The sequence below is a fragment of the Stegostoma tigrinum genome, chromosome 5 (assembly GCF_030684315.1).
Source record: "Stegostoma tigrinum isolate sSteTig4 chromosome 5, sSteTig4.hap1, whole genome shotgun sequence".
Taxonomy (NCBI): domain Eukaryota; kingdom Metazoa; phylum Chordata; class Chondrichthyes; order Orectolobiformes; family Stegostomatidae; genus Stegostoma; species Stegostoma tigrinum.
Genome location: NC_081358.1, coordinates 46151126 through 46177607, shown reverse-complemented (window position 1 = coordinate 46177607; position 26482 = coordinate 46151126). Strand labels below are relative to the sequence as shown.

Below are 26482 nucleotides of genomic sequence, written 5' to 3'. Positions count from 1 at the left end.
TGTGAGAAAAGCGAGACAGAGCGCTAAACTTAGGGCCCAAGCAGCTGAAATTGTAGCCATAATTGGTTGCTAAAAGACTTGCATAAGTGCAGATATCTCCAAAAGTTCTAGATTGGAGGAGATCAGAAATGAGGGGGTGAGACCATCGAGGAACTTGAAAACAAGGAAGACAATCCTAACAGTGTAAGTAAATTGGAAACAAGTGTAAATCAACATCAGGGTGAAGAGGGCTTGAAACAAGATAGGAAAGGGGCTGAAGAGATAGCAAAAGAGATTATTATATCGGAAAGGGGCTGCAGAGTTTTAGATTACCTAAGATTTATCAAGTGTAGAATGCAGGAGGTAGGGAGCAAAATGTTGAGCAATCAGGTTTAGAGGTGTTTCAGGCACGCATGAGGATTTCAGAAGCCGAACAGCTGATTGTGAGAGGCAAGTATTGGAGGTAAAAATAAACAATAGATGAATCAAGAGGGCGCTACAGTTTGAATGCTTTTGTGATTAGTTAATATGTTGTTTAAAAAAATCTAATAATTACTTTTCAACAAAGACCAACTTTTTTGTGGAGAGAAACCAGGCATATCAACTCCAAAGTAATTGTTTTGTTCAAAAATTGGCTGTTAATTCAACAATAAAGAGGTTTTCCCTCTTGAGAGAATACATGTCATTTCCATGAATGGGTTGTCAAACACAGTGACCTTACTAATTAAATTCTGAGTTCCCCCAATCATCCTAATAGTTCTTCAAATCCATGGCCATAAACATGGGTTGGAGTTATCAAAGTTATAATTTCCTACTGAGAGACAATCCCTAACCCCTCTAAACAGATTAGCTGCAATTCTAGATTTTCTTCCAGTCATAGACTTGTACAGCACAGAAACAGATCCTTCAGTCCAATCTGTCCCCGCTGACCGTTATCCTAAATTAATCTAGTCCCTTTTGACAACAATTGGCCCATATCCGTCTAAACCCTTCCTATTCATATATCCAACTAGTTGCCTTCTTAAATTTGTAATTGTATCTGCCTCCTCCATTTCCTCTGGCAACTCATGCCATGTACCCACCACTCTGTGGGAAAAATTGTCCCTTAGGTCCCTTTGAAATCTTCTCCCCCTACCCCCCCCCCCCCCCCACCCCCCCACTCCCCACCGTAAACCTATGCCATCTAGTTTTGGACTCCCTGGAAAAAGATGTTGGCTATTCATCCTATCCGTACTCATGATTTTCTAAACCTCTAGGTTCACCCTCAACCTCCAACATTCCAAAGAAAATAGTGCTAAATTTCTCAGGAAGTAGCTCTGCCACCCTATGCCATGCAATGTCATTTGCTTGCCAAGTTAGTACCATCGCTGGGTATTAGCACTATATGTTGCGCCTTGTAGTTCTCAAAACTGCACAGCAAAGAACTAGTCACTTGAACATACATCTGCAACCAGTAGTTAAAATTCCTAACATTTGTGGACTGACTTTTGGCAGGAATCTTGCCATCTTTCAATATTTAGTATATTTTAAGAGCATCTTTTTATTTAACTTTAGCAGCCCAGATGCAGAATTTGCTACAACATGGGCATTCAAACCTTGTAGCAGCTGCTAGAGTTTGACAGAAGCAGATAAAAATGCATTACAGGATGTATGTGATCATATGCATCTACCTGAACGTTTTGAATTTCTTTGACTATAGGTCCACCTTATGAACCCAGATTACATTCCAAAGCCCTGCTGTGCCCCCACTAAGCTGAATGCAATTTCGGTCCTCTTCTTCGATGACAGCTCAAACGTTATATTGAAAAAATACAGGAACATGGTGGTCAGGGCATGTGGCTGTCATTAAAAGGACAAGAAAATTCATCTTAATCTGAAACTACTGGAGAGTAACTATATCCTCAGTGCATAGCAATATACATCCTGGAGCAATACCTCTGTAAATATTGTTTACAATTTTTTTTAAAAGAAAAGTTTCTACTTAAAAAGGCTTTTGTAATATATTTTGTACATAGTTTTCATACAAATGTAATTTATTTGTTTTGGGGTTTTTATGGTAACTTTTTTTTAAACTAGGGGCTGTAATGATAGCAGCCACTGGGTTTTAAGAGGGTGGAAGACAGTGCAAGAGATTCAGGAGAAACCGCATATGATTTTACAGCTTCAAATTTGAGCTTTATGAAAAGCTGCAAGGCCACTTCATCACAGCCCCTGGTTCAGGCACATTGTGCACATTACTTTATGAAACAAGCTCTGGACAATCATTTTTCTTAAGAAATTTTTATTAGAAATTGCCAAGTAGTGTAAACTATTGACAGTCCCACATTCGTTTAATGTTTCTTTTTATACAAAAATCTAAGTGCCAACCACACACACTTACTGCTCCCCTGTCTCTCGAAGAACAATTCATTCTCCATACACACATGCTAACAATAAATGATGTTAAAGTCAAGTGGCTTTTTTTATTTTGTGCAGTTTGTTCACACAATGTACATGGCATCTTGGGGCTACACTCTGAAACACTTCTCTCAAGAATTACCTTGTCAATGGCAACCAGCTTGAATAACTGACTAGCATGTTTGATGTATTCATTAAATTTGAAATCCTTCAACTTAAAACTTACAAAATGAAAAAAGTTAGCTCTTTAGCCACTGCTTTAGTGTCCAGTTCTTTAAAATAAATTCAATTAAGAGCAGTGTCTCTGGAGCTATATACAACATAAGTTGTAACTCGTGGGTGAAATAACATGTTACCATATGATGTGGTAACTGCTAAATTACCCAGTTTTGTTCACGCAAGGGATTTTTAAGTGCTCTTGCTTTTTGGGGAAATGTGATTACAATCCCTATATGGATACTGTCCATACTGTCTTTGATATCATTGTGTTGTTAAAGTCTTTACACTCTACACTATTATTAATCACTTGTTATAAACTGGCTTGGCTTCCTTTTTATTAACTTGTGCAGGTGAACGTGGCTTGAAGATGTGCTGAGGTATTCTTGTTTCGTTTTCTTCCCACAGTATTATAATTACTAATCAGGTACATTTGATATCCCATGATTGTCTGATAACAACACATGAACCACATCCATTGAAGTGTTAAAAGATGGCAGATAGGGGTGATAAACAAGCAAGATCTCACCATTCAGTACCACATACTTCGAAGGCACCACTATATGGTGAAAGTTGAAGCCAACTTATTCTTCCAGAAGGCTGGTAAGTTGGCAACAACCTTTATGGATATACGTTGATGACCATGAAAAAAGTTTACATTAAAAAAAACACACAATCTTGTAAACAGTGACATAAAGTGGTGGTTGGACCAAAAAATAACATGTTTTATAGTTCATCCCTGGCTTGCTGTAGGACATAGTTGTGAAGAGCTTCCAAATCTCGCGCTCCATTGTATTCATTTAACTGCTGACCACCACGGAACAACAGCAATGTTGGATAACCACGGACCTTAAATCAAAAGCACACGCTTAGTTTAATTTTTCTCAATAAGAGCGTCAGTTCCCAATACAAACATGACACTGGGAACTATCTGCACAGTTATATCCCTAATGTCAGGTCAGCTCTTTCTGCCCATGTAAACTTTTAACTCAATCCTTTTAAGGTCACAAACATAAATAAGGGAACAAAATAAAACCTTCCAGTCTCCCTATTTTCTGGGGAAGGTAACCCTGAAAGATTGACATCTTACATTTACTAAAGTGCCCTGATTAAAATTCCAAAAAGTGCCCAGTAAAGTAACTCATTCCATTAGATTGGCTTCTGGTCTGAGACAATACCAGGGGTATCTTCCATCAATTTTGCCTTCTCCGCAACTGTTTGCTCAGTCAGGTGATCACAGGGCTGGCCTGGAGGAGGACAACTAGAGGTAGTAGAAAATAAGTCATGGTAAACTACCCAGCCTCATCCTCTACAAATACCCTTTTGTGTGAACATACACTATTTGCAATCTGTAATGTTACTACCCCCATACTAAAATGTATCCTGGTGACTCATTCAGTCAATTAAAAATTTGCAAACACTGATTTTTGTTTAGTTGAAGCAACAAGTGATGAGAAACCAAGGCTGTGTGTCTGATTTAATTTCACAATCTCTAAATGACATAATGGGCTGAATGTCTTCAGTGGAAGCAAAGCACGGTGACTCAGTGGTTAGCACTGCAGCCTCACAGTGCCAGGGACCCAGGTTCGATTCCAGCCTCGGGCAACTGTCTGTGCAGAGTTTGCACATTCTCCCAGTGTCTGCGCCGGTTTTCTCCGGGTGCTCCGGTTTCCTCCCACAGTCCAAAGATGTGCAGGCTAGGTGGATCGGCCATGCTAACTTGCCCATAGTGTTCAGGGGTGTGTGCGTTATAGGGGGATGGGTCTGGGCGGGATGCTCCAAGAGGTGGTGTGGACTTGTTGGGCCAAAGGGCCTGTTTCCACACTGTAGGAAATCTAATCTAAAACAAAAGCGGGTGTATAAACCATAGATTATTAAATTCCACCCTGTACCTTAAAACAACAAGAATCCACTGATACCTATTGCTTATACATTACTCACAGGTTATTTTCTAGCTGTCTAATTTCTCTACAAGTGGCATGCTTGAATTATTTCCACTGTAAGTTATGGTGATGTATTCGATGTTTGCTTCTCATCTTTTTCTGATCCTACATTTATATTGCCTTACTACCTGTTTCTAGAATCAGCCACTATTATGCTGACTTGAATGCTTATTTGATTTTCCCCTTTAACCTTTTTCTTCTATTGAATTTAGTTGTATGGAATATAACCATCCTCTTTCCTAATTTCTCAGCAGAACTATAACCACGTATCCCTGGCATGATCTAATCTGAGAGATGAGTGTATCTGGAATTAAAAGCTACATCTCAGCACTTGTAACCTGGTGAGATGTTTCACCAATTTGTTTATAGCCAAATCGCACAGTCGCAATTGCTTTAATCAATCTGACGTTTTTTCCTCCCTCCACTCCATTAAGAATTTTTTTTCCATTTTTAGTTTTTAATCCTTTCCCCACTACATAGATAACATCATTGTGGGATCCAGATTTGGAATATTAAGACTTTCACTACTTAATCTGTGATTATCAAATCCTAATGAATTTAGATTAGGATATTTCTCATTCCATGCTTAAGTATATCACTTGTGTTTAACCATAACTATTTAACAAGCTAGTTAATCCCTGCTGTCTATGGAACAGAATTTCAACGAAAGCTGTCACTGAACATATTTTAGTGTTGAGGTAGACTTTTGACCCACAAAGTATTTAATTCAACTGAATAGAGGACCTTAACACTCAAGTTGAGAATAATTGGTGGGGAAGAGGTACGTGGTGTCAAGGCTTTAATTAGATTATTCATTATCTTATGGCTCAGGGCAATGAATGGCTTACTAAAGCCAGATCTATTAAAACCCAATCTTTCAGAAATAAAATTAAGAAATAAATCTTCATGGAACATAGTGCAGAAAACTGGGACCCTCTTTCTCAAAAAGCAATTGATTCAAGATCAATTGCTTGAATCCAAATCAATTTCTAAGTTGATAAAACCAAGGTATTACGTGATACAGGGGAAAAAAAAGGGCAGGTAAATGGTGTTTGACATTGGCCAAACAGCTCATGTGCCTACAGTGGTCTTAGATCAATCATAAAAGTTGCATAAACTGACATGGACATAAATGGCATCTGCTGCCAAGAATGTGGCATCTGTCTCAACTCAGTGCATCACATGGATAATCTCTTCGTAGCTCTGGTCACAAGCAAAGGATTCCCTGCTTACAACCTCAATCCAGCAACTCATGCTGGAAACGGACTTTGCTGAGACACCCCTTGTGATCAGATAACCTGTCAACATCCATTTGTCACTTGACACATTTCTCATACTCCAGTCAATGCTGCTAAAACTATAGCCCAGCAGGTTGATCCTTTGCAGAGAAAGCGAAAACAGTACTGTCCTCTTGATTATTTCTTTAACTAGTACCCTTTCTCATTTCTAACAGACAATAATATTCAAGATTATTTAATTAAGATGTTCTCATAGGATTTATAATTAAACAGAGCCTTAGTGAACTTACACTACTCAGTTTTTAAAAGAAAAGTGTGATACCCTGGAGAATTAACTGATATCCCAATGCCTGATATCCAGTGTTAACCAGAACTGCCCTTTCACCAAAATTTTCTCCAGTCCACTTAAGCAGTTTCCAGCTGGAACACAATGACCAGCAGTACAGCACTAACAAGTTGGCACAAGTGGAGCTGAAGTGTGTGTCTGTTAGCCAAGCACATAGAACAAGACCCCACACCCTGTCCCTGCCAGGACAAAGACAAAGCACAATCTAACTCATTAAACATGAAGACAGCTTGCAAAACTCTGTGATTTTTCAGGGATGTTTTGGGATCTTCATGGATGTTCCAATTGTTTTTAGACCGAAAAAAAAAACCATGGAAATGTTACTGCACAGGAAACCCACTGCATCTGCACCAACTCTCCAAATGAGCAATTTACTTACTAACATTCTCCTGCCTTTCCATCTTCACACCTCACATTCTTCCTTTTTAAAGGCAAGTCTAATTCCCTTCTGAGTGCATCAATTGTACTTGCTTCCAAGACTCTTGGCCAGTACATTCCAGAACTTATCCACACACTGCATGAAAGTCATTTCCTTATGGTGCTTTTGCCTCTTTCTTTAAAGATGTGTCCCCTCATTCTTAATCCTTTAATGAATGGGAACAGTGAATACCTATCCTGTCCACGTCCCTCGTGATTTGGAGTGTGTGTCAAGACTCAAAGGAAAACAATCTAACTTCAGAACTGAAGTTCCTCATGCCTGGAACAATAACCTCAGCAAGGAAGTAAGTGACAGGGAAGAGGTCTGTCAACTTAAAATATTGTCTATATAGTTTCAAACCAAAAAACATTTATTCGTTCTCTACTTAGCTTGTACTAGACCTGATGTTTTACATGCAACAGTCTATCAGTGAGCAGGTCTTACTGATGGAGATTCTTCATGGCACTGAACAGTATTCCCAACTCGAGTGAATAAGTTAGCCATGACTAGTTTTGTATTTTACAGCCTTTGCAACCATATCACAAAATCAAATAAAGCCTGTATTATTTTCCAAAACATTGGTTTTAATGTTGCTGCTTTGAACTACATGGAAAAATGTCAAAAGGTGAAAGGAAAATCTACCAATTACTAGTTTTCAACATCTCTGGGTAACAGTTTCTTACTCACCGAAAACTGATTACAGAGGGAGCGCTGTTGAGTACAGTCCACTTCTGCGATTTTGATATCACTTAACCCCAGAAACTCCCGCTTGGCAAGTTCCTCCCAGGTCGGTGCTAAACTCTTGCAATGACCACACCTGTTGATAAAGATAGTGTGTAGGGGTTATGGGCCGAGGTACTTAGTGTTGAACTATGAACCCTCTGCCAGGTGCTTAGCTGTTACTGTGAACAGGTTCAGAGGGCTCTGTCAATAGTGACACCTCTTCAAGGATCTGCCTCATCTTTTTCTGAAAGAGAGTTAACCCACAGTGGAATAGAAACAGTAACAAAATGCAAAAACATCGCCTTAAGGATCGTCTTGAATTCTCATATCTGAGAAAAATTATCTTACCAGGGAGCCCTTGTGAAAACCTACACTGGCTAAATGACAGAAGATCTAGAGGTACTCTGATGTTCAAAGTTCCAGTTATTTATCTCACTGGCTGAGATACTGCATTCTGCTCTGGAGAAAATTTAATTGTCCAGCTTCTGCTGAAAAACCCTTTATTTAGAGACATAGTGTTATCATTAGGTCTATACTTATTCAACAGCTAAACATCTCACTCAATGCAATGTCAACATCACCTTTATGAAATACACAAGCTGTTCAGAGGACTGGTGCCAATGCATTTGAGATTAGCAGCAGGTGGCGTTGCAATCTCCATCACCCATATCTCTTGCTTTCCCATAAGCACCATATTTGTAATCACTACTGGACGCTGTAACACTATGCAGGGATTCCTCACAGAAATTCCTGGGCTGTATCATTGAGTCAGAAAGTTTATCAAATCCTGCAGATCGATAACTCAAATGAATGGGCCGTCTTACAAGGATAGGCTGGACAGGCGGAGGTGAAGTTTAGAAGCAGGAGTGAAGTGTAGAAGCGGTCTTCATAAGGTAGATGTGGAAGGGATGTCTCCTTTTGTGGTTAAGTCCAGTACTAGGGGGACTGTTTTAAAATTGAAAGTTGACCTTTTAGGACACAGATGAGATTCTTTTGTTTTCCAAGAGAACTTTAAGCGACTTCAGAACTGTCTGCCTCAGAAGGTGGCAGAAGCAAGATCACTGAATATCTTTAAGTTGACAAGCTATTAATTCCCTGCCTAACCAGAATCCAAGGTTAATTGGGGTAGACAGAAATGTGAAATTTGAAACGCAAACAGATCATTCATGATGTTCGTGACTGCCAGAGCAAGCTTGAGATGCCAAAAGGTTTACCTCTAACTTGGTTTTATACATTCTTATGAAGATTTGATTACTAAGTGTGCTGATAACACAAAGGTAGGCATGAAAGTTAGTTAAAAGGATATAAGGACAGATTAGATAGGTTAAATAAGTGGGCAAAGATTGGGCAAATGAAGTATAATGTGGGAAAATGTGAAATGGTCCATTGTGGCCAGAAGACTAACAAAGGAGCATTTAAATTATTTGTAAGGATTGCATATCTCTGAAATGCAGAGTGATCTTGGGGTCACAGCACATGAATCACAATGTAGTAAGTAAGTACAGCAAATAATTAGGAAATCTTGTAGAATGTCATTGTTTACTGTGAAGTGAATTTAATACAAAATTAGGGAGCAATGCTCCAGTTTTACACAGCTTTGGTCAAACCACATCTGGATCATTGTCTGCAATATTGGCCTCCTTTAAGGAAGGATGTAAATGCATTGGCAGTAGTTCAGAAAAGATTCACTAGACTAATACTTAGAATGGAAAACATCAGGCTGGCTAGTCTTTTACATACAAAAATAAGCTTGGAAAAGTGGATGTAGAATGTTTCCTCATGTAGGGAAATCTAGAATAAGCATCCCTGTTTAAAAATAAGGCATTGTCCTTTTAAGACAGATTAGGATTTTCTTTTCCCCTCCAGAAGATTGAGTATCTTTGCAATGTTCCTCCTCAAAGGCTGATGAAAGCAGAGTCACTTTTTTTAAGAAACAGATTTTTTAAGAAAGAGATAATTAGATTCTTGATAAGGATGGGGTTAAAAGGTTATCCGAGATAGGCTGGAATGGGGTCATCAAATCACCCATCAACTTAAACAGTAGAACAAGCTTGCGGGGCAGGGAAAGTTACTTCTGCTCCCAAGTTGTATGTTTGAAGGCTGAGGGTCTCTAGTTAGGAATTCCAACAAGTTTCTCTCACTCCTTATCCTTCCAGGCTGAACAAATTTAGTGCCATATATTAGAATGTACCAAGAAAGGGTAGATTGCAGACATTGAGTAGTATTGACCAAATTGTGTCAGCCTCTTCAGTCAAAACATACATCATTACCTTGCTCAATCTTTGGTGTTTGGTTTCCATTATTGTCAGTTGTCTGCTTGGTATCTTCCTGTTAACCTTTCCCTGCCACAGCAAGAAAATAAGCAGCAACTAGAAACCCTGGCATTGGTGAGTGCATCTCCTCAGCTTGGTTACAATCTAATTTTTGGGAGAACAATCCTTCACAAATTTGAGACAGTTCCTATGGGAGAAGCCACTGACAGCTTAGTGTGCCTCTCACAATTCACAGAGCATTTCCATAACACCACACTACACCATGTTCTAACTAGAGACTTCTCTTCAGTCAGACAGCATCAACAGTATCTAATTCTGACTCCTTTTCATCTCCCACAGCGAAAGGTATTCCCTACAGCTGTTGAGTTATGAATCACAGCAAGAGTGGGTCCTCGCCCACGCTCTCATTAGAGCTCTGAATAAACTCAACCTGCTTGATCCTTTCAACCCAGCCTACGGTTCCTTCGTTAATAACTGCAAGATGAACACATTACTTACCAGGGTGCATAAAACTTCACAAACGTCACCCCTGTGGCAATGGTCTGCTCAAAATCACTTTCAGTCAAGATGAGCACGCTATACTACAGTAAGTGGGGGAATTAAAAAAGAATCAGTTACTGTGAATGTAAAGCATACACAGCACGACACTAAACTGAAAAAAAAATCTCTCAGTCTCTTCAGTCCCTTCACATTTAAGGTTGCCAGTGGCATATCTGAGGCTCTACCAGATGGCAAGCTGAAAAACCTTCACAATTTATCATTTTCATCCACAAAGTTAGCCTGTAGTTTCCCCTCCGACTATAAAGTGAGGTGGCTCATTTTTACACTAAGTCTGTTAAATCTTTTGCACAGGAAAAAAGAAACCCCAAAGGAATAAAATATTTACATAAGAAATCTTTAAAAAGCACTTCTTGATATCTAGTATTCTAGATTGTTTCACCCAAGCTTCTTGCCCCTTAATGCTCTAATGCAGTTTATTTACTGTTTTCACAAGACAGACCAGAAATAGAAGCAATAGCAGAAATGCAAATCTGTTAATTACAGATATAGACTGGGCAAGAGATTTTTGCCAGAGATAACACAGAACCAAGTTCAAAGTTTTTCCTTTGAAAAACTATTGTTGCACGAACATTCTCATTGTGCTTAATAACATTCTAAACAGACGTAATTTTCTATCCTGGCCTAATATGAAAATATATTGATTTCAATAATTATTACGAACACCAGTCAGTGTAAATCTGCAAACTTTCTCCAACCAAAAAATTAACCCAAATGGATTAACTAAAAGAAAGACATGCATCAAGTTTTTTCCAAGTCTAGAGATACAAACACTTATAAAGCTTGGAAGTAAGCATCTTATGCTGATGAAACAGTGTTAAGTGACTGAATACGTCAGTACTGAAGAACTCAAATTCCCAAACGTCAGAGCAAAAACAAATTAAAACTACATTGCCATACCATCTGAAACCATTTTAAGTATCTTAAATACCGGTTCCTTCTCCTCCTCTGAATGATCCTCTTCCTCAGAATCTTCATCAATTTCCTGATCTTCTTCAGCAGGTTCAGCTGCCTTTAACTGGGAATCCACATATTCCTTCAAAGAGTCCAGATCTCTCTTACCCTTGTACTGATCAACCTGATGAAGGGGCAATATGGAATTCATTTGAACATTTAAAGAGAAATGTTACAGTTCAATGCTACATATCCCACATTTCACAACAGTGCAATACAAAGGAGTAGAATATCTAAAAAAGACTGTCACGGTCAAAAAGGGAGCCACACTTTTCCCCATGGAATTCCCTTCCCGTTCCCTGGCCATTCCCGTATAGTTATTTTAAGCAAGTTGATTGGATGTGTTATAGGCAGGTGGGACTTAAACGTGGATCTTCTGGTCCAGAGATGGGGCACTACCATTGCTACAAGACAGTCCTTCCATCATTATACTTAGCTGTGCGCACACACATTTTGACATGGATGGTGCTCCACAATTCTTGCTGGAACAAGGAACAGATTCTGTCTAGAAGACTGAAATCTGCTAGTGGAACCGCAGACGGGTTTGCTCAAGTTGAATGGGCTTGGTTATCAATTCTGCGCACTGAGCCTGACATGAAGTGCCAATGACTAAATCCACAAAAGCCATTAGAAATTCAGACGTTTCTATAGCTCCAAATTCACTCAAAGTACGTGAAAGTGAGCACAGTACTGATTCAATCCTGGAGGAGGAAGGGGGAAGACAAATTCAGCAAATGTGATTTAAAGTAAAAACAATACTAGCCTTTTCCCCATCCTTGAACCAGAGGAGGGTTGGGTATCCACGCACTTGGATCTGAGAGCACAACTGCTGGTGGGCAGTGCAATCAACCTAGAATTAGATTGAAAGACAATTAGTATTAGAGGAAAGGCTACAGTCAGAAAGTGAAAAGAACTTTCAGACAATCTGACATCTTAAAGCTAACTAAGATTACTTCATGCACACAAATTAGTCAGCAAACTGCCTCTTCTTAATTCCTTGAAATTTTGATACACCAGTCATATCAGTATTTTCATAAAAGGTCAGGCAGTCTGTAGGTTTTTGGTTCCAATATTCTTTAAAGCATGTATTGCAATTCCTCCCACCCAGTTATACTGCTCAATGTCAGAGCCAGTTGATGTGCCATGGATTGTAAAGAGTGTCCCACTCTACCTTAAATCCGAAGCATTTCCTGAGAGAGTGCTTGCCTCTCATTGCTATTAATCATGCCAGAAGGCTGCAATCCTTGACTGTATAGACCACCATGGTCTAGTGACAACCCCTGGAAGAGGTCCACATAATCAATGTGAAAGCACATGTTAAGTAATAGAAACGTAATGCTAGGGTTTGCACATCACTATTATACTTTATTTACAGCATAAATCACTTTACTCCAACTGTGCCTCAAATAAAACTTATCATCAGCGAGCCTTCTCACTTGCACCCTTAAGATGACTGCTTGGACATTGTAGAAGATGACAACACTGGAGGAGAAACTGACTTGAAATTGAGTCAACTGTTAATATTTTGCATGGCTATTCAACTGAACAACAAAGTACATTTACACAGAAGTAAATAAATTAAAAAGCTATAATAAGTGGACAGTATAAGGTCAGTAAACTTCACAGTATTTGAGGAATGCTATTTTTGCTGGTTTATCATGAATACCAGTTCATAAAGGTGATGGTTAAAACAGAGTTTGCTGTATATGGTTAACACTGCTCTAACACTCTGGACATCCTCAATAAATAAATCAGAGTTCTGCTCTGAAACTATTGTGGAATTGGGCTTCTAGAACAGGCAGACATTGTGCTGAGTGCAATTAAGATTAAGTAATGAATTGCAGCACCTTTTCAGCATTACAGGATTTTGTCAGCCACAAATGGTATAACAAAACTCTAATTAAATATTCCATAAATTAGTGGTGAGAATTAAAAGAAAGCACCCCTCAAGTGTTGATGCAAGTCAGCGGTTTCTTCTACTACTCAAGGTAAAGTTTGAAACCTTGACTGAATATAGCAGATCATCACGACTATTCCTCTCCCCCACCACACCTATTCCTAGATCTCAATAATTACGTTAAGCGATGCACTAGTATTCAAAGTGGCGGAAAAAGTGTCCCTGTAACACACCCTTATCAAAAGCCAAGCAGCTAAGTCAAATCCTGGAGCTCTACAGCATACACAACCACTCACACCACTAGTTTAGCACAGTTTCTGAACCACTTTCAGATAGAATATTTCCTGTTACTTTTGATGCTCTTACCTTGGCAATTTTCACATTGTCGGAATGCTCAAACATTGTTGCCAGTTGTTCCCATGTTGGAGCCAGAGCCTTGCAGTGGCCACACCATGGAGCAAAGAACTTGATAAAATGAAAACCTGGAAAGATATTGAAAAAAAAAACAATCAGTTTATAGAAACTTTCTTTTAAAACAAAACCGCACAGAAAAGTCTGCATATCATTCCTGAAAATTCAGGAAAGGATGACTGGGAAGAGAAACCTCACTCGCAGCAGATGAGTGATACCATTTGAGGTAAATCATACAGGGCATCTTCATTAATTGTGGCACTGGGCACTAACACCAGCTTAATAAAATGTGAGGCTGGATGAACACAGCAGGCCAAGCAGCATCTCAGGAGCCGCTGCTTGGCCTGCTGTGTTCATCCAGCCTCACATTTTATTATCTTGGAATCTCCAGCATCTGCAGTTCCCATTATCTCTGATACTAACACCAGCTTCCCTTGTTGCCCCGGAAAAGGTGGGACCTACTCTGAGTGGCTAGAATCTCCTTGAAAAGGTTCTCCAAAATGCTATCAGGTAAGCAGTTCCGAGATTCTGACCCAGCAAGAGTATTACATATGCCTTGGAGGGGTACCTGAATGGGATGGTGAACAGCCATCCTGAGTGCTGAAGGTTTTTTCTCCCCCTAGGGGTGAGGTGGGGTTGCTGCAGGAATCCGGAGATACTCCACATTACAGCCACAAGGTGAAAATTGCGCAGGGTTACTCAGTTCCTTTGTGCCCAGGTTCTTAAATGTAGCCCAGCAGGCAAAGCAAGCCACTTCCCACAAAGGAAGCCAGGTACGTAAAGAAGTTGCACAAGATCATTCTTTTGCAAATTGCACAGTAGCCATTTGGAAGTAGCAAGTCAACCAGATGGCAAGGTCAAATGTTTTATTTCCCAAGAAATACAAAATCTCTCACTTATGATCAACATCAGTCATTAGTTTTCTCTTTATTTTCACCAGTTCCTTTGGCAGATTGTGCCTGAGCTGATGGCTGTCTACCATCAGACATTCTGTACTAATTGACAGGTCACAGGCTCCTTGATCCAAATACTTTCATGTAATTCCACAAAGCACACACACAAGGGGAAAAGCCTGGCTTTCACCAGATTCTCTTGTATTAGACAGACAAATTTCACAGGACGAACTATGTATTGACACAATTCTTCAACTATCAGCACGATTCAATCAGTGATGATTTTATCAAGTTTGCCAATAAATAACTTATCACGTGTACTCTTTAGCTTTACAAAAGGTTATAAATTTAACAAGCAGTTTGATATTACCACTGACTTAATGAAGCTAATAACCAATTCTGATCAGAGATAATGGGAGCTACAGATGCTGCAGAATCCAAGATAAAGTGTGGAGCTGGATGAACACAGCAGGCCAAGCAGCATCTTAGGAGCACGAAAGCTGACGTTTCGGGCCTAGACCATTCTGGTGATGGCCTTCTTACTGTTAAAAAGGAAAGCCACATTTTTAAATGATCACTGCAGGTGCAAACAAAAAAAAGCCACTTCCTTTAAAAAAGAGAAGTGAAGCACCAACCTTTACATTTGTAACTCTCATGCAGTATTCATTTATTACACAGTATTTTTCTTTTCATTATTGGAATGAGAAATTGCCAGCAAGCATTGCATTTGTTACCTGTCCATAACTCATCACCCTATAACCCATCTAATCTAAACATCCCTGAACACTACGAAAAATGTTGCATGGCCAATCCACCTAACCTGCACATCTTTGGACTGTGGGAGAAAACCTGAGCACCCGGAGGAAACTCACGCAGACACGGGGAGAATGTGCAAACTCTGCACAGACAGTCCCCTGAGGGTGGAACTGAACGGGGGTTCCTGACACTGAGGCAGCAGTGCTAACCACTGAGCTACTGTGCCATAATGCCCTCAAAAAGTTGGTAGTGAGCTACCATCTTTTTCAGCTTTTCTGTGACAGTATTGATACTACTGAATGGCTTGCTGGGTCATTTCAGTGGGGAGTCATGAGCCAGCCACACTACTGTGGGTGTTGACTCATGTCAGATCAGGAAAGGATTGCCGATTTCTCTTCCTAAAGTACATTATCAAAGCTAATATATATTTTTTAAAACAATACAGTAGTTTCAAGGTCATAGTCAATAGTGAAAATATTAATTAATTGAATTTAAAATTTCCCTCAAGGACAGAAACAGGGTCAAGTATGACTTCTTCAGGACAGAATAGTTCTAATGAGGAGTCATATTTGACTTGAAATGTTAATTCTGTTTTTCTCACTCCAAACCTATTGAGCATTTTCAGTGATAATGGGAACTGCAGATGCTGGAGAATTCTAAGATAATAAAATGTGAGGCTGGTTGAACACAGCAGGCCAAGCAGCATCTCAGGAGCACAAAAGCTGACGTTTCGGGCCTAGACCCTTCATCAGAGATCCTCTCTGATGAAGGGTCTAGGCCCGAAACGTCAGCTTTTGTGCTCCTGAGATGCTGCTTGGCCTGCTGTGTTCATCCAGCCTCACATTTTATTATCTGAGCATTTTCAGTACTGCTTTTATTTCAAACTTCAAGCAAGCACAATATTTTGCTTCTGTCCATAAGTCTGAGCTATTCTACAGAATTAAAGAGTAAAGAGTAAGAGTTAAAAGACCATAATTAAAGTTCCAGTGCATATCGATCTAAAAACACCAAACAACCAAACAAATATTGAACCTGTGGTCAGCATACCTTGCGCAGTGTGAAGCTTGAAGTTATTAGCTGAGAGTTCATACAAGCCCTGCTTGGCTTCTGGGACCATGGGAGGTTCCTGTTCAGATTCTGGTACCTAACAAAAGAAAATAACAAGTTTTTTTTAAATTCGACACTTAATTTCTCGGATTTAGAGAGAAAAATTGTATTCCAAGTACATATTTAGCAATAAGGATTCTTCCTAAAAGGAAACTCTCCTTTTCCACATTGGACACACATTTTTATGAAAACTGGCCTCATCAACATCATCTCCCTAATGTGGTGTCTGATCAAAACACTTCTTTCCTTTCAGCAAGCAGACTGATGGGCAGCCCTCTCCATTCATTTTCATATACCGTACTTAATTAATCCAGCTACAGGAGGTAGCATCATATATCCTGTTTGTGATGAGTAGCTCACCAGGAGATTGAGTAGGCAACAGGCAAAAAAATGAAGAATTTACACAACAAAAGGAACCAATCTGACTCACAACAGCAACAGCTCGTTGTCAAGGCTGAAGCCCAACGCTGCACCTCAAGCTTGGCCAATTTACAAAACCTCACAAAAAGCAACTGATATAAATGCATATGCTACACACTGACACATTGACAAGGGGAACACACCAATTACTCAGTGCTGGAAAGAAAGAGAAAAATGGATACATTAGATTCAGAAACGTGACCACAGTGAAAAAGTGACTTTTCTTATGTTTACGTTTAAAGCTTCAATAAGTTCATTTCAGTGATTAGTAGAACTGGTAGTGTTTGGCAAACTGAATATAAACTTATGTGCTTTAATAGAGTTTATGTGAGGCTAAATTCTTTTCCTCAAAGTGTGGCAATTAAGTCTTGGGTAAATGTCTCACACACTACTGCTACATAATTCAAAAAAAATGTTCTCTCCACAAGCAATGAGAGCTTAAATGGGTAAAAATCTATCATTGTGATACCACCCTTTTTTTAAAAACAGTTCATGTGTGACATTAAGCATTCCTACACACCCAAGACCTCCCTTTGATAACATCCCAGTGAGAACACTATAGCCTTGAGACTCTACAGGTGTTCCTCTTCAGGGCTTCTTTATGCTAGCGGTTACAAGTCCAAAGTCAATTACTTCAGCAGCAAATCCTGAGGCAGTTACCCCTTTTGTAAAAATAGAACCCATGCAAATATTCAGCAGGAAATAAGTCAGTGCTGCCTTCAAAGCGACCACAGCCCAAGACAGCTATTGCTCCATCTCTGCTACACTGCGAACAAGTTTGGGCAACCGGCAGAAGGCATTTTAAAATAATATCAAGGTTATAATTTCAGGCACCAAATCAAACATTTCACAATATTAACCTTAGCCCTGCAGTAAAACTCACGCATCTAAAGGCAGATGGATGTGGGCTCAAGTACAGCTTCAGAAAAAGGGACTGCGATCATCTCAGCTGACATATTTTTCAGCAGGCAGAGCACGGCACCGTCTGAGATTATTGAGACATCAAATCATCACCGTTTGTGCCCCCTCAAGGTGCAGAAAAGATGCCAGGGCTCTACTGATGAAGTGTCCAATTTTTTTTAAAATTCATCGACCAACGTAATTGGGTCAGTCTGAAGAAGGGTCACTGGACTCAAAATGTTAACTGCTTTCTTTCCAACAAATCATTTTCTCCAGCAATTTTTGACTTTTCTTTTAACAGCTTCAACATCTGCAGCTCTTTGTTGTGTACAACTGGAAGAAGTCATTTAGCTGGTTATTTTGACACTTGTTTATTGGAGCTTGCTATGCACAAATGGTTGTCATATTTCCAACTGTACAAAAAAGTGACCAATCTCCAAAATTATTTAATATTACTCTTCTGATTTGGGGCATGGAGTCAAGCTGAACCATCTAAAGACAATGTGTAGACATGACAGATCAAAGGACATCACTTGTCATTCTCCATGTCACATACCACATAAACTGAACTAGTAGCATCTGGTTCAGAACATGTTCTTCTGTTCCATCCTATAATTTTATAGCCTTTAAAACAATTGGGCAGAAAACCAGAGTCTGGAATTCCCATAGAATTGAAAATTTGACAGTTCCAAAAGCACCTCTTAAAACACTGCGTGGCACAGTGAGAACTAATCTGCACAGCATGTAAAATGACAAAACAGGAGACTTCCAATTGCAACAGATTAGATTTTTAAAAACTAATACTTGCTTCATGTATGGCCAATGCAAATAACAAGGCCAATTTTGGCCTTTCTTATATTGAAGATGGCAATACTTGCTGGGGTGCAATTCCGAACAGATATCAAACTAAAGTTATGATGATAGAATTGGCTTGCATTCTCCAGAGACCAGAAGGTAGAGTGGGTATCTGACAGATGAAGGAATTGGATAGGAAATCCAGGACAAAAAGGCAATATCATAAATTTAGAGTTAGACCATTTAGCAGAAAAAAAAATCAGGCAGAACTTACATTCAAATGCAGTTAAAACCTGGAACTTGGTCACACCAAACTTTGTGGATGAAAGAATGATTAAATATTTCAAAACTGAGACAACAGATTTTTATTCATTAAAAAAAAAGTCGGGGGTTATGCAGAGTCAATGGAGTTGAATTGTAGATTTGGGAAAATCTCTTTTGTTCCTATATCCCAAACAGTATCTAACCTAAGTAGCTACTTGTAACAAGTGTTTACACAGGGGATATCAGTGAGTAATTCAACACTGGAGACATCACTGACAAACAAATGCCTGTCCATGCAAAATGTTTCGATCCTTTCTATTCTATAATTTCTCAAGGCTACTTTAATACAGCAATAAACCAAAGTTGGACACGACAACAAGAGTCAATGCAAAACTAAGATTTCGTCATTCAAATACCTTCACTGTAATTCCTGTGTTCACTGATTACTGATCTTAAAAGGGTAATTGACACATTTGCATTTTTCTCCCATAACCATGCAAATGACTATCAGGACAATAGTCCCTTCTTATCTACTGCTCTTTTGCACCTTCTGAAAATAAGGAACCGATAATCGAGACTTGACCAGCTATGGTATCAAATCATTACAACATTACTATACAGTCAAACTTCTATGTACCCAGGCAACATCCAATATCAAATTCGGTCAAATACATAAATTCATATCAGTACACACTGAGGAAATTTTAAATAATTTACAATGGTATTTTCCAAATGCAAACTTTTGAGGTTTACTCTTTTCCTTGTTGTTTTTTAGGAAAGATCACATGGCTGAGAAAGTGCATTTTATTGAGCAGGTCTGGATGGATGGGAAGATTAATTTGCACAAAAGTATCCCATGTCGGCAGAGGGTTTGAATAATAAACGCTGAATAACGTAATTTGGACTTCAGAGTCTAGGCCACAGAAATTAGACCTGAACAAAAAAGTGTAATTTGTGAATGGAAACCTAACACTTCTCTTTTGATTGTAAATTCTTACGATCTATTCAGATGGCATCAATAGTCAACAATTTATTTCTAAAATTGCATAATGGAAGAGTCACAGGGCTCACCATTATTTTAAGCTGCTGGAAAACAAGAAGAATAGGAAACGACTAGCTGGAGATAATTCATATTTGTTCGTTTTCTTAGATGCGAAAAGCAATAGCTCTATTTTTGATCCTCTGAGTCACTATAATTATGAATTTCCTTTTTACATACTTTATTAAACAAAACAAATTCCCAAAAGGACTCCGACAGCACAAGCATTTTCTATTTTACAAACATTATGACTGCCATTTTGAAAACACACATGATTTCGGATTTGTAATCCACTGGCATTCCATTCTTCGTGAAATGTTTAGAGGATTTTTTTTAAGTAGAAAGGCTAAACAGAAGTCAATACAGGGCATAAATTAGTCAGTGAGACCATTCAAATAAGATTGTGGAAGGCAGAAAAGGAGAAATCAAGGAAGCGACAGTTTTATTTTCTTCCTGCTTTTAATTTTTTGGAAATGTTATTGAGCTGAACTCAACTCATAACCAATCTCTGTCTAAATGATTAATATAAACAACTATTTCAGGAGACTGGTATTTGTACAGTCTATTAGTATGGGGAAAAGCTAGTTAATATTTAAAGAAAATGGCATTTCACACAACCTTTAGCCTGGACGGGAATTTGTTCGAACCCATAATGCAATACTTATATTAAACCATTAAATATTTTCTACATTTTAAAATGTGCACTTTGGTTAAATAGTTTGCAGAGGTTACAATACTATAAACCTGTAGGCTATTCTGTGGTAGAGTCAAAAGTAAAACTAAAAATATAATGACAGACAGAAAAACAGTGTCCTATGACCAGCCAAATTCCCTAAATTGGCAAGACCAAATAAGCAGAGTGACTGTTTTACTGAATGCCTCTGTTCAAACTGCAAGTGTAACCCTGAGTTTCAGCTGTCACTTCAAACCTCTACTTTACCCCCAGCCTTGGCCTGCCGCATTGCTCCACTGAAGGTTCACACAAGCTCACGGAGCTGTGCCTCAACGTTCAACTTCAAAACACTGAACATAATATTTTAGACCATAACCTTTACGCCATTTTGTTTCATGTCTTTCTGCCAGTTTTGTTTCTCTTGTTTCCTTCTTAATCCCCTCACTTCACATTCAGGTGGCTGTTATCCTTTCATTCACTTAGGCACATCTTTTGTGTATAATCTTGTCTCATTATCATTCTCTGGCTTCTTTTGACATGCAACGTTTCGTTGAAGGTACTCTGTCCTCCACACCAACTCAGAGCTTCCTTTTTGATCTTTCCCCTCCCCTTCTTCACTTATTCAGAGCCCATCAAATCTCTAACTTTCCTCAATTCTGATGGAAGGTCATATAGCAATAATGTTAAATCTCTCTCTCTCTCACTATACATACTGTGTGGCCATGATAACTTTGTTTTTATTTATAATTGAAAATCTCTTTGGAGTATTCAAAAGCTACCAGTTCTACTTTGTACATTCCTAGAGATACATACAGGAGGCCTCTCGGCCCATCAGGTTTAAACTACAAATTGGTCTTCACCACAGTAGAGTCCATGAGTGTTTTTCCTTAAATTTCTCAGGATAAGCAATGCAAAATACTCTCTCTATGCAGTATGAATGGAAAATGAATGAAAATGCCAGGTTGAGTTGTTTTTGCACATCAATACAAACCTGCTATGAGTTTCATTTATAACTTGTACGCATTTCTCTGCAGAACCACCTGAAGAAGTTGTTACTTATGGTGCAAAAAGCAGCTTGCTTGGTGAAAGTACGTTGTGAATACAGCTGGAAGTTTGTCAGTTTGCAAGTTTTGCATAAAAACAAAAGCTATGTAACCATTTGGTTACAAATGGCAAGTAACAAAAATGAAACAGAAACAGAAATTGCTATGTAGATTTCTCAGCAACAGTCTTGGTTCTAAAACATTCCCAAGTTTGAGATTACAATGACTTTCTGAAGACTTACAGCAGGTTCAGCATTCAGGGTCTGAAGCATCCACGTTTCCAGTGACTGCAGGTCACGGGGTCCCTGATATTTCACTGCTTCCTGGTCGGGTCTGAACAACTTCAGTCTAAAAGGAAAATCCAAAAGTGAGACAATTAGCCCACACAGAAAATGCATTACAGATATAACATTAGATTCAAAATGCTGTTTAATTAAAAACAAATTGAACGTTTTCTGCTGAAAGCATCTTGCAAGATTAGAAGGCCAAAAAACATGATTTACAGTGACCAAGTGATCATTGTTTTTGAAAGCATTGGTCGAAGTGAGTGAGACATAGGCATGAATAAAGTTATGCTTTAAATACAGTTGATTAGTTGGAACTCACTATTATAACAAAGATGTGTCTCTTATTGTACTTAGTTAGAGGATGAGTGTAAGGCCCAGAGGGTAGGTAAGAGGCAGCCATGTTGCTGTGGCACTGGAGACCCATTGGGACCAGACCAGGTAAGCATGGCACACTTCCTTCCCTAAAGTACATTAAATCATATCATTTTTTACAACAATTGACAGCGGTTACATGGTCAGCATTGGACTAGCAATTCAATGCAAACATCTTAGTGCATTCAAGTTTCACCATCTGCCATGAAGGGATTTGAATGCATGCCCCTGATCAGTAGCCTGGGGCTCTAGACTTCTAGTCCAGTGACATTACCACTGCCACCCACCCCCGTCATGGAAACATAATTACTAAAATACATTTCCAAATTACACTGAATGCCATCTTCCCAAACCTACTGACGATTGCAATCAATTGTTACTTGTAGAGAACACTGCATTAATGTACTTGAGATCACATTTTACTGGTTTGATCATTTGGTTTTATTATTTTTACAAGTGTTGTTGGGAACGAAATGCAGAAATAAAGTTGTGTAATAATGAACTTCATATTATCCGCTGCTCACTGAATCAAATTAAACTAAAATCTCCAGAATATCAAACAAGATTATTCCATCACCCCTTTAAATCAAAATCAAGCGCCCAAAATGAAGAAATCTCAAACTGCTTACATCTTCAGACAGTACAGATGACTGGCAATCACTTAAGGGTGACTCATCCTTTCCAGGCCTGCATGATGTTTAAAAACACTTTCAGTGAAACATCACCTTTTCAAAGCACACCACTTACGTAGGATATCCACGGACTCCTTGATCTGAACAGGTCTGTGTATCTTTGGTGCAGTCAACTTTAGCCACATTTGCTGGAGTGTTTTCCATGCTGTTGTATTTGTCCCCTAGTTCATTCCATGTGGACTGAAGTCTCTGACAATGCCCACACCTGTTAAGAATAGATAGCATATATTTAGTAGAAGTGTAGAATGAATGGCATGAAAACTGATTAGAATCCAAAGCTTGTACTACCTGTACAGAAGCATCTCTAAATTATGATAGATTTTTCCTCATGCACTGTGCTGATGAAAGAAAAACAGAATTTAATCGAATTTCTTAATGGTTCAGCATGACTGTACCTAGTCCCAGAGACACAAGGGGACATCAAATTTCCTGAGGACCAATATCTACGATGAAAGGAACCTCAGGAGATGACAGCGATAGATCACTGACTCAACAAATCTGGCTGTGAATGCAGTTGAGTCATTTACACACGCGAGCTAAGTGTTTTTTCTTGGGATTAACCATATAAATACTGTGACTACAACAGCAGGTCAGAGGCTCGGAATCCTGGAGTGAGTAACTCACCTCCGAACTCCCTACAGTCTGTCCACCATCTAAAAGGCACAAGTCAGTAGTGTGATGGAATACTCACATTTGCCTGGATGAGTGCAGCTCCAGTAACAAATCAAGAAGCTTTGCACCATCTAGAACAAAGCAGCTTGCTTGATTGGCATCACGTCCACAAACATTCAATCCCTGAATGCTCAGTAGCACCAGTGAGCACTAACTACAAAGATGCATGTTGAGAATGAGGCCATTCACACAGCGTCCTCCTCAAACTGGTTGCTTAATTGTCTACCATCATTTGTTACTGGTTGTGGAAGAATGAAGAGCTTCCATTTAACCTATTGGTTACTGGGTCACTTCAAAATGTTACTTCCACTGTTTAGCTGTACGTAGTTCTGTGCAATAGCATTAGCAGGGTGACAACTAATTTTATGTGCTGCTTTTGGCATGTTCTCTTTATCGAATCAGCTTGATGCTTGGCTGGTCAATAGTAGTAGAGTGAGGGATGTGCTGACCTGAGTTTACAGGTTGTGGCTGAATGCAATTCTTTGCTGACTACCCATATCATAAATGCCGTAATTTGAGATGTTAGATCTGCTCTAATCTATCCCACTTAACGTGGCAGTAATGTCACACAACTCATCAAGAGTCATTGTCAGTGTGAATAAGGAAGATAGTCTCGGCATACATTGTGTAGTGATCACCCCCACCAATACCATGTGTCATTTTCATCTATGAGAGGCAGATTGTTAACTGCAAGGTCAACTAAGCTTTTCCACTCATGCTGGTTCTGTCTTCACCTGCCATCCTAGTCTAAGTTAGTTCAGTCAGAAGTGGTACTATTGAGGTACTCTTTGTGATAGACATCAAATAAAGTATGCACCTCAGTATGCTTTCTCCATTCACCCGTCCCTATCCAGCCGGATTCAGCTGGCTCTCCACTCAATGTTGGATGTGCATTTTCCAATTCAAAAGGAAATTAATAATCCAATTAATAGTCCAACTTAAAACTTGAATGTTCCACAATCACTGGGGATCATATGCTGCATGATAAACATCTTAACCTATAAGTTAACAGTTGAGAGTTACATATCTGACATTAATCTTTCAAGACAAATGATCTTTGTACACATGGTTGAACATTTCCATACAATACATGTAGACATGTTGCATATTGTTTGTGTGCCTGGAAAAATGAACACGTACGATATCTCTGAAGTTACCAACATGTTCTCAACAATCTCGGTATCAGTTACAGACTTAAATTCAAATAGATCAACAGTCCTGGATACAAGGTCCCCATGCCTACTATATTCACTGATCCGATATCAACTGCATGTTGTTCTTAAGTAATGTGTGTTCATCCTATGGGGCAGTCCATCCATGGTATAAATCTACTTCAGAAAGTCGAGTGCATTTGAATTTAAATCTTGCAGTTATTAGAAGTAGTCAGCTAGAAATCCACTAAAAAGTGTGTTATGGGAAGGTGGACACAGGAATATTGGAACAGGATATCATGCAACCCTCCAAGTTGTTCTCTACCTAACTAACTCTATATACTTGTCTTTGCCCGGCTTCCCTTAATATTTGATTAACAGACACCTATCAATTACAGTTTTTAAACTAACACTTGGTCAAACATTAATTGCCTTTTAGAAAGAGTTGACAGATAATCCACTCTTTTCAAACAGAATCAAATGGAAGGCAAACTGAAGTACTATAACAAATATTTCAGGATTTTAAAAGCAGATCGCACAGCACTGTATGAAAAAATCCACTTAGAAAAACACATTTTTGTAAACTCAGTCATGCCTAAATATGCATCTGACATGGATGGCAACTCAAAAGAAATGGTGCCTGAAAGACATATATTTAAGCTATTAATCAAAAATTGATTCTGCACCGCATCAGAGTCAGCAACCAATGTAACACAGGGCCTGCTGACAGATTAACCATCAAACGTTGGTGAAGGAATAAGTTGAGGTCATGAGGCACCTGTCTCAGTGTGAGGGGATGCCCTCACCAGACATACATTCAACAAGGAAGTACAGGGAAAGGAAGTACAGAGAATGTCAAAGTACAATGAGGAGCCGGGGTGGGGAGGCGCGGTCACGTAGTTGCAAATCCCATTCATGTTTGCAACTAAGCAAACGCTGGAGGTTTGCAATGTAAACGTTTAAGATACCACGACTTCCTTTTGCATTTGTTAACAAAAGCACCTCGCCCCAAAGAGCAAACCGCTTTTGTAAAAGATTGTTACGTAATGTGATCTCCCATCCTTTGCTGCCACGTACACAGCTCCCATAACAACACGTTGGGAATTACAATGGAACACAGGGGCAAATACTGACTGAAGTGAATACTGTAAACAGTAACACGTATATGATCTCAAACTACCCTCTTGTCCACTTCCCACGCCTCCCCCCCCCCACAACTTTTCTGGAGGAACTGCGGCTGATAATTTTAAACTCCCACTCAACTTTCACTATTCCACCCAATGGAAAGTCTCTAACTTCTCTTTCGCCTACAAAGTTTTGTTTCCGCAATTTCCAAAACAAAGCAAAACTGCAAAAATCCGAGTATATGCAATAACAAAAAAATCAGTCAATCCTCCCCTAAAGGCATCTGAATGCAATCAATAATGATCAAAAAAAAGAGATGGCAAACTTTACCAAGGTGCAAAGAACATGATGAAGTGAGGAGCGGTCTGCACGGCGTGGCTAAAGAGCTCGGCGGTGTAAAGGTGTTTGCTGTGATCGTCCTCCTGCTCCTGTAAAGAGAAGCGCAGGCTGCCCAGGAGCAGAGAGACCAGCAGGGGTAAGATGGACAGGTAACTGGAGAAGGCCATCACTCATTCAACCAAATGCGCGCACACACACATACACAAACAAACAGCAACAAAATCCAAAAGCTGGGAAATCAGAAGTCAGCGCCTCTGCTTCTCTGTCCGGGAAAGTCTACGTGGTGTCACTGCACTACAGCAGCCGCAAACTGAACCAAATGCAGGCAGGCTCAATGGAGAAAGGCTGCCTGCTTTACCACAGCTTCACGCCAGTTCACAGGGTAAGGCAGCGTTCAAACACACACATTTATTTGCTCCGCCTGAACTGTCAATCAAAGCCTCCTCGTTTCCAGTGGGAGGGTCACACGATATTATGCAGCTAGCGTGGTGTCTCTTCGTCAGCATTTCACGGCTGGCAAGTTACAGTGAGGAGAGCTTGCGGGAAGGTTACGCTGCAGTACTCAGGATGCGGCTGAATCAAACTTTGAATGCAATGTGGA

At 39.4% G+C, this 26482-nt stretch overlaps 2 protein-coding genes across 2 annotated transcripts in view; one reads left to right on the top strand and one right to left on the bottom strand.

Annotated features, from left to right (window-relative positions):
- bmp6 (bone morphogenetic protein 6) overlaps positions 1–4336 on the top strand; it is a 122781-nt gene extending 118445 nt beyond the window's left edge. Inside the window, exon 7 of the mRNA XM_048528780.2 lies at positions 1679–4336. Coding sequence (XP_048384737.1) covers positions 1679–1828 — 150 coding nt within the window. The 3' untranslated portion in view covers positions 1829–4336. The remainder of the gene's footprint in view (positions 1–1678) is intronic.
- On the bottom strand, positions 2244–26273 carry txndc5 (thioredoxin domain containing 5). Its single transcript, XM_048528781.2, has 10 exons — positions 25873–26273; positions 22650–22799; positions 21486–21591; positions 16050–16146; positions 13309–13424; positions 11809–11895; positions 11023–11169; positions 10032–10114; positions 7225–7354; positions 2244–3441 (listed from the first exon to the last, which is right to left on the bottom strand). The coding sequence occupies exons 1-10, from the start codon at positions 26046–26048 to the stop codon at positions 3319–3321; spliced, it is 1215 nt and encodes a 404-aa protein (XP_048384738.1). The 5' UTR covers positions 26049–26273; the 3' UTR covers positions 2244–3318.
- Positions 26274–26482: the final 209 nt, after the last annotated feature.

Bases quoted from the DNA above. Each gene is read 5' to 3' on its own strand.
- txndc5 (XM_048528781.2), bottom strand. From the start codon at position 26,048: ATGGCCTTCTCCAGTTACCTGTCCATCTTACCCCTGCTGGTCTCTCTG. The intron at 21,592-22,649 runs GTAAGTGGTGTG...TTTTCCTTTTAG, and splicing joins GGAGTCCGTGGATATCCTAC to ACTGAAGTTGTTCAGACCCG. The intron at 10,115-11,022 runs GTATTTAAGATA...CACTTACTGTAG, and splicing joins CAGAGGAGGAGAAGGAACCG to TATAGCGTGCTCATCTTGAC.